The sequence below is a fragment of the Xyrauchen texanus genome, chromosome 17, assembly GCF_025860055.1.
Source record: "Xyrauchen texanus isolate HMW12.3.18 chromosome 17, RBS_HiC_50CHRs, whole genome shotgun sequence".
Taxonomy (NCBI): domain Eukaryota; kingdom Metazoa; phylum Chordata; class Actinopteri; order Cypriniformes; family Catostomidae; genus Xyrauchen; species Xyrauchen texanus.
Window position 1 is genome coordinate 39,992,920 of NC_068292.1, and position 15,587 is coordinate 40,008,506.

At 39.6% G+C, this 15,587-nt stretch overlaps 1 protein-coding gene across 5 annotated transcripts in view; it reads left to right on the forward strand.

The window, feature by feature from the left end:
- The first annotated feature begins 1,011 nt into the window (after positions 1-1,011).
- The window catches only part of LOC127657473 (myotubularin-related protein 11-like), a 50,867-nt gene continuing 36,291 nt past the window's right edge, over positions 1,012-15,587 (forward strand). For 2 of the 5 annotated variants that reach the window (XM_052146276.1, XM_052146275.1), the window contains exons 1-2: positions 1,012-1,332; positions 13,147-13,216. In XM_052146276.1, the coding sequence (XP_052002236.1) occupies positions 1,276-1,332; positions 13,147-13,216 (127 nt within the window). In that variant the 5' untranslated portion in view covers positions 1,012-1,275. Of the gene's footprint in view, positions 1,333-6,529; positions 6,618-9,892; positions 10,116-13,146; positions 13,217-15,587 lie in introns of those variants that run through there. The other 3 variants (XM_052146278.1, XM_052146277.1, XM_052146279.1) reach the window with 3 other exon arrangements.

Consider the following 15,587-nt stretch of genomic DNA (forward strand, 5'->3'; position numbering starts at 1 on the left):
ATACTTCTGAAATGGCTAGTATTTGAATGTTTATGAACCGGTCCCATTAACGTCCATTTTAAGTGCCTTACCGTAACTGTGATTTCTGTTTCTTTTTTTTTTTTATAAAATGATTATTTTTTTTTAGATAATATAAATTCTGCCACAAATGCAGTTGATTGAGCCTAAATTTTCTTGATCCCGGTCACTCCTTTAAAGGAATGGTTCACCCAAAAATGAAAATTTCTCCTCATTTACTCACTCCCATGCCTTCCAAGACATGTTTGACTTTCTTTCATCTTCTGAACACAAATGAAGATTTTTAGAAGAATATTTCAGCTCTGTTAGTCCTCATAATGCAAGTGAATGGTGACCAGAAATCTGAAGGTCCAAATATCACATAAAGGCATCATAAAAGTAATCCATAGGACTCCAGTGATTTAACCAATGTCTTCTGAAGTGATCTAATCAGTTTTGGGTGAGAACAGACCAAAATATAACTTTCACTGTGCATTTTTTCCATTGCAGTTTCTAGGCACAATCATGATTTTAAGCTCTATTACACTTCCTAGTGCTTGATGTATGCACAGAGCGCTAGATGGTGCTAGGAAATGTAATCAAGCTTGAAATCACAATCCCCAAAGGAGACTGCAGTCAAGATTTATGGTGAAAAATTTTACATTTTGGTCTGTTCTAACCCAAAGCCAATTGGATCGCTGCAGAATACATTGATTAAACAACTGAAGTTTTAAAGATTACTTTTATAATGTGTTATGTGATACTTGGACCTACAGAGCTGAAATATACTTCTACAAATGTATGTTCAGTTTGTGTTCAGCAGAAGAGAGAAAGGCATACACATCTGATATAGCATGAGGGTGAGTAAATGATGAGAGAATTTTCATTTTTGGGTGAACTGTCCCTTTAAATGATGGAAACAGCGCACAGAAGTGAATTCACGTTCTGCTGGGATAGTTACTGGCCCTTTAAGAGACTCCGGACCTGCTATTTGTTACTCAGTAACACCCGTGTCGTTTTCTCTGTGGCGAAGGGAATATAAGCAAATGTTGAGGAAAAGAGGGACCTCGTGAAAAATACATTTGCGTTAGAGATTATTAAGCATTTAGTTAAATAAATTGATAAAGTGTGAAAGGAGAAATGTGTGGAAGCGCTTTAGTGATGCTTTACGTAGACCATCCGATGTCTGCAACATGAAGAGAACGAAACCTTTACTACAAAACCCCTTTCAGATGCATAGTTTATCCTGTTAGTTTGTTGAGGGTTTTAGTTGAAATCATGTTGACGGGATCTAAAACCACCTTTAAAGTGAGACAAATGGTGCCAGACATGAAGGTAAGCGTCTACGTCAAATGATAATAAATAATCATTATGTATTCATTTGTTTAGTAATATTTACTGATTTGTTCTCATTCATCTAGTGTACAAGTACAATATAAATGCAATACGTTAAAAGATGTAAGCAAGATTGAGGAAGCAAACTCTAAAGGGTTGGAGGGGTGTCGATATTATATGTATATTATTAACACATAATTCATATAATTGCATTAAATACATGTTTGTAGCTTTCATGCTAGTTAAAATGGTCACGTTTGGAAAAGTCTCAATGTTTTTGCATTCACATGGTTTCAGTTCATCATTTTACAAGACACATGTATGAATGTAGCCACAATCTGTGGTTGAGCTTTTTAGGAGTCAGTTTTTCCATTAAAACAAAACAACTATTTTCGTTATTTATTTATTTTGCATGCTTTTTATTATGTAGGTTGTGGTGAGGTTATTATTTCTACTGTTTATTCATGCATTAAGCATGTTGGGAGTCTAGCACACAGATTGATCCCTGCTTTTCTGGTAAGAATATAAGAACAATCCCATTATTGTTTATGTTGTTATTAAAAGATTAGGATAAATAAGGATGGGTGTTTAAGCAGCAGAAAGCAACACAAAAGTAGTCTGTACGATTTCTGCGCTACAAGACATATAGCTTTGTGTTAGGAACAGACTGAAATGTATTGTTCTATTTTTATTTTTACAAATTAGATTTGAGGGCTGCTGTAGAGGAGAAGATTATCAGTGAATAACGATGTACTACTTTTATCTTATTTTGTCCCTTTTTTTGTAGCTTGATAGAATAAATCACCTTTTAGTTTTGTTGCCTAGAAAAGAGCAGCTTGAACATTTCATTTTGTGTTTTGCAGATCAAAATAAAACGATATGAGGTCAGAACAACATGGGGGTGAATAAATAATGACATCATTTTCATTATTTTTAACAAAACTAAATCTTTTTGGTTGTGTTCTGCCTCTACCGCTTCACTTTTGGTCAATGGCTATTTAAAGCTGCGGCAGGGAAAAACACTAGCAGATGCTTGCAGCCGTGGACGCTGGAGAGCATAGAGAGGCCCTGATGTGCACAACAGCTGGCTGTTGCCATGGAAACAGCCTACCCAGAGCACATTAGGTGTTGGTTTTTTCTAGGTCGGTGAAGACGTATTGCTGAAGTATCTGCTCCCTAACCAGAAAATTTTGTCCTAGAAACAGGCATCATTAGATTGTGTATAAAGTGTCACATAGTAGATTTAGTAGATGAGGCCACCCAAGCACATGGGTGTACTGGCTGCTTATTTGGGAATAGGGCAAACAGTGGTTTGCTCCAGTGCTATAAATGAACATGGAAAAGGGCTTTTGAATGTAGCATTTGTAGCAAGACTTTAATTCATTTGAAATGAAAACGGCAAAATGTGGTAAAGGCATTGTTCAACCAAAAATGAAAATTCTGTCATTATTTGCTGTATTACCTTCTTTCTTCTGTGGAAAACATAAGGAGATGTTAGCTGAATAACAGCCTTCATCACATTTCACTTTCGATCCATCCTGTTTTTCCATGCAAGGAAACTTTTTGTATGTCTTTTTGTTTTTTTGTTTTTTTTTGGTTGAGCTATCACTATAAGCCAGGTTGAAAAATAAAGCACACCGTTGTCTTTCAGAGCAAGTTGTAGTTCAGAGGGGGTATTTCACCAACAACAATTTGCGACGATAACGAAGTATATTTGCTGGCACTGCCTGCAATGTTTTAGTGCCCAATTCACTAAAGGAATTATGCAAATCAGGTAATGCCGCAAACACAAAGAAAAATTAAAAACAATAAAAACTGCGCTATACGCAATTGGAACGTCACAATCAGCCATTTTGCTTATCAGTGAATTTAATGAGCAATAGAAAATGTACTTAAATGTTGTACAAAATTCTGTGGGTGGAAAAAGCACAAGGGATAGTTAAAAGTCTCTCATCAGTTATTCACCTCATACCATTCTAGATGTGTATGACTTTCTTCTGCAGAACACAAAGTTTTTTTTAAATAATATTTCAGCTCTGTTGGTCCTCACAATGCAAGTGAATGGTGACCAGAACTTTGAAGGCCCAAAAGGCAGTATAAAAGTAATCCATTAGACTCCAATGGTTAAATCCATATCTTCTGAAGCGACATGATAGGGGTGGGTAAGAAACAGATCAATATTTTAAGTCCTTTACTGTAAATCTATATTTTCATTTCCACATTCTGGTGTTGAAGTGACTTTCACATTCAGCCACACTCTGGTTGGGGCTGGTCAAATTTGATAGTAAAAAAAGGACTGAAATATTTATCTGTTTCTCTTCCACACCTATCATATCGTTTCTGAAGACATGGATTTAACCACTGGAGTCATACTTTTATGCCTCCTTTATGTCATTTTTGGACCTTCTGAGTTCTGGTCACCATTTAATTGCATTGTATGGACCAACAGAGCTGAACTATTCCACTAAAAATCTTCAAATGTGTTCTGCAGAAGAAAGAAAGTCACACACATCTGGGATGGTAAACTGTTCCTTTAATTCATCCAGGTTCGTTTTGTGAATAAGATGCAAATCTGTATTCGCTGAAAAGAATGACAATGACCTCGTTTAAATTTGCCTGGTGTAACACTAAACTTGATTTTGGTTGGTTGGTTGGTGAATAAGTAAATGGTAAATGGTCTGCATTTATATAGCGCCTTTTTAAGCCTTAACGGTATTCAAAGCGCTTTACACTGTGACTCATTCACACACACATTCATACACCAATGGCAGCAGAGCTGCTATGTAAGGTGCTAGCCTGCCATTGGGAGCAACTTGGGGTTCAGTGTCTTGTCCAAGGACACTTCAGCATGTGGAGTCGTGTGGGCCAGGATTCGAACCACCTGCGATTAGTGGCCGACCTGCTCTACCAACTGAGCCACAGCTGCCCTGGCACCTTATCTGTTTTGTGCTTTGGCAATATTGTATGTAAACACAGTCATGCCAATAAAGTACTTTTAAATTGAAAATTGAATTGAAAATAAGTAGGGTTTTTTTGTTGAAATACTGCTTGCAAAAGTTGTGCAACTGTTTAATGAATGCTGGCAGTGGCTAGCAAGCTAATTTGCTAGCAGTATGTTAATCTAGTAGCCTAGCCAGTAACTGAAGAGAACTGAATGGAAAGTGTTTAATTTGGCCATTTACAGCTCTGGTAATATAATATGTGACCGACATAATTTAAAAGGGATTGTTGTATCTTTTACAAGTAGTTTTGATTATATTCATCATAGTTAATTTACTACTACTAATACATTTGCATATGTTTACATTAGTTAATGCATTGTGAGATAAAAACTAACAATTGTATTTTCATAAATTCACATTACCCACGATTAATAAATGCTAATAAAAATATTGTTTATTGTTAGTTCATTATACCTAATTAATTAACTAATGTTAATACATACAACCTAAAAGTGTTGCCAGAGATTTTGTAAGAGTTCTAATTGGGTACCAAATACCGAACTCATTAAAACATCTTTCAGCCAATAGAATTGCTTTATGATCCAAGGTCTTGCACGACACCAGGAATGTTGTTGATAAAACTGAATTCTGAACTGTTAAATAACATATGAGTTCCCCCATCGCCATGGGTCAAACTTCAGACTGTAAATGCAAATACACTGCTGTAGATAGACTTCCTAAAATGGCAGAGCATCAGAGATACCATCCCATTCATTGTTGCCTTTGTTTAATTTGTGTTGAACATGGAGTGCAGCGCATTTAAGTACTATAGTTTGTTATTGAAGTGAACGCAGTGATCTGGTTTCAGTGTGAGATTAGTGCTCATTTAAATAAGATGTTTGCTGAAGGTTTGTGTAGGAGAAATTATTTAAAATGAACAAGATTGTCACACACCCTCTAATTGACCTTCAAAAATGAACAAGATTGTCACACACCCTCTAATTGACCTTCGAGCTTTCTGTCTCTGTTTATGCTTTTTATACGAAACCTGAGTTTCTCCATGTTATTAAGCTCCACAAGGAGAATGCCAGTATTGAATATGGCCTGGATGATGAAAAGAGCTAAAACAAAAGCAGCGGTTTGTGCACATAAATCTGTGTTCTCTGTTGGAGAGATTACTAGATTACTAGAACTAGATTTTTAGCCTACATTTGTTGAAGAAAATGTGAGTGGTGCTTGCTTATGCATGAGTTGCTGGACATGATTCTAGACACAAAGGCACTCTGACTGTGTTTGCTAGGGTGTTCTGGGTGGTTGCTAGGTGGCTACGTACGGTCCTAAGTCAAAAAAGCCCAGCCAAGTGAAGTCCAATAGCTTAGAAAGTAAGAACACACCTTTCCTCAACAACCAGCAGAATCATTCCTGTCTGTAGCACAAACTGTACGAGATGCGTGAAGTTATTTAGTGAAATTTGTAGGTGTTTGTTCACATCCCTAACCCTAAGTTTGAGCTATAGTAATAGTGATGATATAAGCTGTAAAAATAGACCAAGTAGCAAATGCAGTGTCAAGGCTAGACAGGAAGGATTTTCCATTTCAGGTATGTCCGTTTGAGAACAGAGATGTTATTTGTAGACATCTCAAATGATATACGAAGAATCTTTTGAGCTATAGTAATAGTGATGATATAAGCTGTAAAAATAGACCAAGTAGCAAATGCAGTGTCAAGGCTAGACAGGAAAGATTTTCCATTTCAGGTATGTCCGTTTGAGAACAAAGATGTTATTTGTAGACATCTCAAATGATATACGAAGAATCTTTTTAGTGAAATAGATGCATTGTCCCCAGTTGTTGAAGTTTGCTGAGCAACAGAGAGAATCGTGTAGAGTGCACATGAAAATAATGAGCCACTGAACAATAGCTCGACTCTTTAAAGCACCAGTTGTAAGCACCCCACTGGGCCCCTAGTTGCCTCATTTAGCTCTAGATTGATTCACAACACAAAGGCATATTGTGCCTCTTGGCGATGACTAATAAACTTAGTGTGAGGTTTATACGGTGGCATACTGAGTTCCCACTGCCCATTTCTGTTGCTCTGTCTGGCCTGGCTGATTTAGGAAGGTTTGTACTGTATGTCCCCTGAGCTGGCGACATAAGCAATGAGCAATGGAAACTGCAATGAGTCTTGGCCGCCTTCTCCCGCAGAAGCTGAAAGCAGGGAGGGAATCGTTTTGAGGAGAAGAAAGTGGTGAAGAGATTTTATGATTGTGGTGATTTCCATGTGATTCATCTAGTGTAAAACTAAACCCTCAGCAGAAATGGACTACTGAGCTGGTTTTTTCTGGTACCTCTTTTTTTTCTGTGCTGTTCTAATTGCATGTTTATTCACTTCCTCTGAGATTATAGGGAACGTTCTTTCAAGCAGGCAAATTTACCATGCTTTGAAGGCATATGATCAGTATTCCTTTAGGAATGCAGCAGGATGGTATTTTGATTATTGAGATTGGAAAATAAAAGTAATTGAAAAAAATGCTCAGAAGGGCAAATGCATGTTTACAAGCAAAACAAATTAGTTGATTATAGGAAGATAAAAAGTGACTATAGTCCATAAAAACTAAATTAACAAGCTAGACAACAACAATAACAAAAATGAAACCAAAAATAAACCTAGCCAACATACCAGCTCTTGCGACATGCTTTTGTTTTCTCCTTCTAGTTAAGTTTTAAAATGTAGCCCATGTTTGGAAATGCTTGTTTTGTGTTTCTTCAGGACTTTGCAGGGGAAAAACGGCCCATAAAATTTAAAAAACAAATACTCCATTTAAACAAGTTCACAGGATACCAGTGATTATTGCAATAATCAGAGTATAAGGAATAATTAGATTAAGATGTTTACATACTTGCCATTACTCTGATTATTTGCTGAGAAATGTGATGTTGTAATGCATTTTTAATAAATGTATATTTATTAGAGAAAACATTGTTAAAATACAATGTGGCAAACACGAGATGGTTTTAAATATCCACTTTTAGAGAGCATTTTCAAAAAGCTGTTTTTGCTGACAAAAATGCCATCTCAGTGGGGATGGAAGGCCAAAATGTAGAGAAAAACATGTGTTTTCAAACAAATATTTATTAGTGTGGATGTGGCCTAAGAGAAGGAAAAAGAGCGTCAACACATGGTTATCTGCTTACCCAGCATGCTTCCGGTTATGCCACAAGTGAAGTTGAACATGCTGGAACTGATGCAAAAATGTCTGAAGGGAGATCACTTGTCTGTAAGTTCCCATAATATGTCTGATCCTACAACATGCCGACTTCCCGTGGAGAAGAGAAAGTGAGCGATCATGAAATAGGCTTTGATTCTCTTTGTGATGGGACCACCAGACGTCACTGGTTCATAGACCGCAGAGAGGGAGTTGGAGCATAGACTTGAAGTGAATTTAAATAAGAGGGTGCGGTTCCATTGGCTGTCCTGAAAGCCAGAGTCAAAGCCTTGAATTTGATTTGGGCTGGTACAGGTAGCCAGTGGAGTGAAATCAAAGGTGGGGGTGACATGAGCCCTTTTTTGGTGATTGAAGACCTGATGCGCTGCTGTATTCTGGATCATCTGCAGTGGCTTAATTATGTTAGCTGGAAGGTCAGCCAACAGAACATTGCAGAAGTCCAGTCTTGAAATGGGAGCTGTGTATCATATTCTAGGAGCGGTGTAGCATATTCAGACAGGAAAGTTCTGACTTTCCTTATGCTGTTAAATGCGAATCAGTAAGACCGGGTGGTTGATGAGATGCGTGCTGTGAAATTAAGCTGGTCATCTACCACCGCTTCCAGGTTCCAGGTAGTTCTGGTTGGTGTTAGTGTAGCTGAACCAAGATGAAAGTGAGGTTGTGGTCAACAGATGGGTTGGCTGGGATGATGAGGAGTTCTGTCATGGCAAACTTGAGCTGAAGGTGTCATTCCTTCATCCAGGCCGAAATGTCTGAGAGGCAGGCATGACCGATCCAAGTGATGTTGTGTACATCAAAAAAGAGCAGGGGTTCAAGCACTGATCATTGAGGAATCCCATTGGTCAGCTTGTGTGTCTTGGACACCTATCCTCTCTAGGATACAATCTTGAACAATCTGGTAGTGAGATAAGATGCAAACTTTCCAAGCGCAGTTCCTGTGATGCCCAGGTCAGAGAGGATGGACAGAAGAATCTTGTGGTTCACTGTGTCAAAGGCAGCAGACAAGTCAAGAAGGATGAAGATGGATGATTTGGAGTTAGCTCTCGCCAGTCACAGGGTTTCAGCTACTGACCAGAGGGCAGTCTCTGTTGTGTGTCCTTTTTTGAAGCCATACTGATGTCTGTCGAGTAGGTTGTTCTGTGAGAGAAAAGCAGACAACTGGTTGAATACGACCCTCTCAAGAGTTTTGGACAGGAAGGGTAGGAGAGAGACCGGTCTGTAGTCGTCGACTACTGTGGGGTTATGTGTTTGTTTTTTTAAGCAGTGGGGCTACTCAAGCCTGCTTGAATGTATTGGGAAAGTTTCCAGTTTTGAGAGATGCATTGATAATGTGTGTGAGTGCAGGTAAGATCGATGGGGAGGCAGCTTGCACAGGATGAGGGGTTAGGGTAAAGTGGACAGGGGGTAGGACAATTACAGTAAAAATGTAGCACAGTCAGAGTAGGATGTGGTGGAGTAGGATAGAGAAGAGACTGTTGAAAATAGTTTATGGGAATCTGAAGTGTTACTGATCTTGTTCTGGTAAAAATCTATTTTAGTAGCACAAACTGTAGTGGAAAAAGAGGAGAGAAGTGATTGATACTTGCACAGGTCAGCAGGGTCTTTTGACTGCCACTTTCTCTCCGAGCCCTCAGCTTGTTTTGGTGATCACGAAGTGTCTCTGACAGCTAGGGGCTGGAGGGTGTGGTACGTGCTGTCCTGGAGGGAAGAGGATAGACACTATCAAGGCAAGAAGTTAATGTTGAGCAAAGACCATTAGTAGCGTCATTTCAATCAAGTGAAGAGAAATGGTAAGTGTAGGGAAGGGATGCAGAGACTATTGAAGAGAAGTGGTTGAGAGTGAGCGAAGGTTGTGGTGGAAGGAGTTCATAGGTGGAGTAAGAGGTAAAGAAGAAGGTAGAGTAACAGAAAACTGGATGAAGAAATGGTCAGATATGTAGAGGGGTAACAAGGGATTATTGGAGATACAATTACTTGTAAGGTTGAGATCTAGCTGTTTACCTGCTCTGTGAGTTCCAGGGGTGTGCAGTCTTGTAAGGTTAAATGAGGTCAGAAGAGCTAGAAAGTCAGCCGCTTGAGGTTTTTCCAGGTGGATGTTGAAGTCCCCAAGGACCACCAGCGGAGTGCAGTCCTTAGGTAATGAGGACAGCAATACATCTAGCTCTTCAACAGATTTGCCTAGTTGACCTGTGGGGCGATATATGACCAAAAAGTGGATTTTAGCAGGGTTAGTGGTAGTAATGACATTATTTTCAAAGGTTGTATTATTGCAGAGAGAAGAAATGGAATTTCAATCAGCTGAGTTTGAAATGAGCAAACCGGTTCCCCCACCCCACCCCACCCAGTCAGACGAGCAGTGTGAGTGATAGTGAAGTCAGTTGAGAGAGCTGAGGGAGTTGCAGTGTTGTCTCTGCAATTGTATATTATAAACTGAACTCAAACCTAAATCTAACTATCAGTGGAGTAAAGGTTTTATGCTAGGGGGAAAACGCAACCTCTGAATAACGCTAATCACGGATTATGCAAACGAGATTACTTCCTGGTTTAACTCTGGATCCGAAACTGGGTCTTCCATGCTGCTGAACCACGCACTTGTGGTCACGCCACAAGTAAAGGTAAACACGCTGGACTTGATGCAAAAATGTCTAATGGGAGTTCAGTTGTCTGTAAGTCGCCATAATGTGGCCGATCCTACAACATGCCAACTTCCTGTGAGATCAAGTTGGTTATTTACGTTTACATTTAGTCATTTAGCAGACGCATTTATCCAAAGTGACTTACAAATGAGACACATAGCATGCAGTTTTTCATACAGAATTTAACAACATCAGCAGTATAAGACTGCTAAGTTCTCACAGTAGCTGGAGTAGTAAAGATGCTAGCACAGAAGAAAGAGACAGACAAGGATTTTTTTCTGTACATCAAGTGCAGTGGTAAGTGCAATTAGTATGGGTTGGTTAAGTGCTCATTGAACAGATTTGTTTTCAGCTGGTTCTTGAATGTTGAGAAGTTAACAGCAGATCATGTGGAGGTTGGATGTTCATTACTCCACAGAGGAGCAGAGAAAGTGAGCAATCGTTAAATAGACTTTGATCCTCTTTTTAATGGAACCACCAGGCATCACTCATTTATAGATATTAATTTTACTGATTGAAGACCTGACATGCTGCTCCATTCTGGATCATCTGCAGTGGCTTAATTGTGTTAGCTGGAAGGCCAGCCAACAGAGTATTGCAGAAGTCCAGTCTTGAAATGACCAGAGCTTGGACCGGGAGGTGTGTAGCAGACAGGAAAAGTCTGGTTTACCTGATGTTGTGAAGTGCGAATTTGTAAGACCGGGTGGTTGATGAGATGTGTGTGGTTTAAAATAAGCTGGTCATCTACCACCACTCCCAGGTTCCAGGCTGTTCTGGTTGGTGTTAGTGTACTTAAACCAAGATGAAAGTGAGGTTGTGGTCAACAGATGGGTTGGCTGGGATCACGAGGAGTTCTGTCCTGGCATAGTTGAGCTGAAGATGTCGTTCCTTCATCCAGGCTGAAATGTCCTAGTGGTAGGCATGACTGATCTGAGTAATGTTGTGTACATTGAGAAGAAGGGTCCATGCACTGATCCTTGTGGAACCCCATTTGTCAGCTGGTGTGTCTTGGACACCTGTCCTCTACAGGAGACCTTGAACGATCTGCCAGTGAGATATGACTCAAACTGTCCAAGCGTAGATCCTGTGATGCCCAGGTCAGAGAGGGTGGACAGTAGGATCTTGTGGTTCACTGTGTCAGAGGCAGCAGAAAAGTCAACGAGGATGAAGACGGATGATTTGGAGTTAACTCTCGCCAGTCACAGGGTTTCAGCTACTGACCAGAGGGCAGTCTCTGTTGAGTTTCCCTGTTTAAAGCCAGACTGATGTCTGTCAAGTAGGTTGATCTGTGAGAGAATAGCAGACAACTGGTTGAATACAACCCTCTCAAGAGTTTTAGACAGGAATGGTAGGAGAGAGACCGGTCTGTAGTTGTCGACTACTGTGGGGTTATGTGTTGATGTGTTTAAGCAGTGAGGTTACTCGAGCCTGCTTGAATGTATTGGGACAGTTTCCAGTCTAAGAGATGCATTGATAATGTGTTTGCGTGTGGGTAAGATCAATGGAGAGGTAGCTAGATGTTAGGGGATATGGTCAAGTTGACAGATGGTAGTACAATTAGAAAGGAGCACTTTGGAAACCTCAGTCTCAGAGAGAGAGGAGAGAAAGAGGAAAACAGAGGATGGGAGGATTTTGGAAGAGAGTAGCTGTGGGTGTTAGGTGTAGAGAACTGGCTGCTAATGCACACTACCTTGTCAGTAAAAAACATAGCAAAGTCATCAGCAGTCAGAATCCTCAGAGAATAAGGACAGCAATACAGCTAGCTCTTCAACAAAGTTGTCTAGTTGACCAGTGGGGTGCAAACGTTTACCAAAAAGTGGATTTTAACAAGATTATTGGCAGTAATGGCATGATATTAAAAAGTTGTGTTATTGCAGAGAGAAGAGAGCTGAGTAAAATTCCATGAGTTTGAGATGAAAAAAACGGTTCCCCCACCCTGCCTAATGAAGTCAGTTGAGAGAGCTGAGGGAGTTGCAGTGTTGTCTCTGCAGATCCAGTCTCAGTCAGAGTCAAAACTTTGTGTTTTGCCTGACTGGCAATGGCCGGAATGGAGTCCACTTTGTTGACAGCTGACTGCCAGTTCCGCTGTCCAATAGAGATGGAGAGGGGCTGTGGAGAGGCAGTGCTATGTGACCTAAGGTGCTCTGGGGTGTATAGTCTACAGCGTGTGCGTGAGGATTTTTGCCTACGTGAGACAATAGGAATGTACTGAAAACACATTACAAGTAGAATAATGAAGAACTATAAGAAGGAGAGAAGGGGGCAAAACTTAGCATAGTGGCTGGCTCCTTGTCGGTGTGCGCATGTAGACACGCAGACTCACGCAGTCTGCGTGCAAGTGATGCAGTCTGAGTTGCAAGTTACAAAAGCCTGAAACTGAAACAGGAATGCCCTAAAAAGCTCACTAATTCACAAATATTTACTTTAATTGTCTGTGAAGTGCAGCACAATTTCCTGGCTAACAACGGCTATTAGTCAATTGTCACAGCAAAAAAACAAAAACGACAACAAACAAACAACAGTTGTTGTTCCCCTCTGGCAAACCAAATGCTTGTTATTACAGCAGTGTTGGAGTGTGTCAGTCAGTTTGAATTTTAAATGTTTGAACGAGTGCAGTTATTATATGCATGATGCTGCCAGATGCTTCTAGTTTAAACGCTCTCTATAGAAACAAGCCACAGAGATGCTAAAGAGCTTTTTCTATTGAGGTGTGCTAGAAACCAATGGAAGTAACCCTGTTATACCTTTCCTCTACCCATCACTGTTTTGTAAATGAAAGACAATACATTGTTTTAAGCCTCCTGTGTGTAAATGAAGCTACCTTTTGTAGTCAAGTTGAACTGATGGAAATTAAACCTCAGACTAGATAGGTAAAGATGAATTAATACAATTTAAAAATAGAGCTAAGAAGTGAGTTCTTGCATGTTGTTAAAAACGACCCACAATTCTGATTCAATGTCCTCTGTCACAGTATCAAATAAAATACCTTTGTGTTATGTGTTTGCTACAGGAGAGAATGCTGAGCCACAGTAGCATTAATGCACGGGGGGGAGATGTACTCGGACTCTGCTGTTTACCAGGTGAATTCTGACAAATCAAAGTCTGCTGTCAGTGTGTGTGTGTATTTTTAGCTATTCTTTAAGCAGCCAGCAGCCCCTAAATATGTAGGAAAGTTTTTTTGTTTTAAATGTTTTCCCATGTATTTTTCAAGATGTCAAGACTGAGCAAATCAAGTAGAGTTTCAAAAGAGTTTATTATAACAGGATTTTTTCCCTGCTGGTTCTGTAACTAATGTTTTAGAGGTCAACCAATAGTGGATTTTAACAATACCGATAATTAAGGTGGTGGAACAGGCTGATTACGATTCATCTGTGACTATGTACTATGACGGGCACAGACACAGAGGCCACAGGAGTCTAAAATGTATAAAATCCCATTCGTAATTTACTGTTTAGAACTTCCTGTTCAATACAAAAGCAGGGAGGGGCTCAGGTAGAAGCGGCCAATGAGCCAAGTGTCTGAGACCGAATGCGTAATAATAAAACAATCTGGGTAGGCCTAGCCCATCTTTGTCAATCGGCCTATGTAATTTATTGACATGTAATCTGGGACGCTTAGTATTCCAAATGCAAAACTTCGCAATGCTTTCAAATTGCTTGAAATAAGAGAGGGGGACATCTACAGGGAGAGATTGTAGCAGGTAGTTGAATTTTTTAATATATTTCATTTTAATAACATTAAACTTCCCAATCATAGATAAATGAAGCCCACCTGCCCATATCGCTCAAACGTTTTTATTAAGGGGTCAAAATTAACTAAATCACACAAATTTGCTGAGAATAAAATCCCCAAATACTTAAAGCCCTGTTTGGGCCACTGGAAGACCCCCGTCTGAAAAGCCATCTCTGGGCAGTATGTTGTCAGAGCCAAAGCTTCAATTGAATCTATATTCTGAGAACTTAGAAAAGGATTGAATAATTCTGTGTAGGCAAGGCATAGATCAAGTGGGCTCGGAGATGAATAATAAAATACCTGCAAAAAGCTAAATCTTATGCGCCATATCCCGCCACCACCCCTTTAAAATCATCTTCCCTTCTTATCACGGCTGCTAATTGTTCCAGGACAAGACAGAATAATAATGGGGAAAGAGGACAACCCTGCCGAGTGCCACTATTCAGAGTAAAATAAACGGAAATGTATCCATTTGTTTATACAGCCGCTACCGGGTGTCTATAAAGTAACTTAATCCATCCAGTAAAAGAATTCCCAAACCTGGATATTTCCAAAATCTTAAAAAGATTATCCCATTCTACCATATCGAACGCCTTTTCGGCGTCAAGTGAGGTGGTAGGGACCGGAGTCTGATCATTCACCACTGACCTCAGGTCTTCTGACCTAATGTTATCAGAAGAGCTCTGGCCCTGAATAAACCCCACCTGATCTATATGTATAAGAGATGTCATAACTTAATCGGTTAGCCAGAATATTTGACAATATTTTTACTTCTAGCTGGATCAGGGAAATTGCAACTCTAACACTCGCTTGGCTCTTTGTTCTTTTTTTTAATCAGACTGATCCGGGCTTATGTCATGGTTGGCGGAAGCTTTCCATTCTCTAATGATTCCGTTTAAGCTTCTAACAAAAGTGGAGCCAGTTCTTTAGCATAAGATCTAAAAAATTCAGCGGCAAAGCCATCTGGCACCGGAACCTTGCCTGTTGGCAAGGTTTTAATTACATTGCCAAGCTCCTCCAAGGTTCATCAAGAATCTAGAGGATGTCTTTGCTCAGTTGTCAGTTTAGGGAGTTCTAATGGTTCCACAAAGTTTCTAATATCTTCATCAGTAGATGAAGATGTGGAACTATAAAGATCAAGATAGAATCCTTAAAAAGCATTATTAATATCAATGGCCGAGGTAAATATTTTACCACCAGCAGATTTCACTGAGGGAATGGTAGAAAAAGACTCTCTTCTTAATATATCTAGCCAAAGCTTCCCTACTTTGTCCCCCGACTCAAAATATGACTTTTGCCCTGAATAGCCAAAACTCCACCTTCCACGACAAAATAGTATTATACCTGTATTTTAATCTGGTCAATTCTCTGAGGCCATCAGATGACATTCAGCATTTCACTTTGCATTTTTAATATTTCCTTCCAACTCCAAGTTCACGTGCTTTTGGATTTTTTTTTTTTAGAAGAAGAATACATTTTATAGACTGATGAAAATAATGTATAGTCCCTACCAGATGGGTTCAAAACTCTCCAAATATCTGAAGTCCGAAATAAAATGAATTCAGAAGATATGGATTTGACCACCAAAGTTGCCTGGAGTACTTTTATGTTGCCCTTATGTGGATTTTGGAGCTTCAAAATGTTGCCACCCATTCATTTACATTGTATGGACTTGAGAAATATGGAGCTGAGAAATTCTGCTAAAAAGCTTTGTTTGTG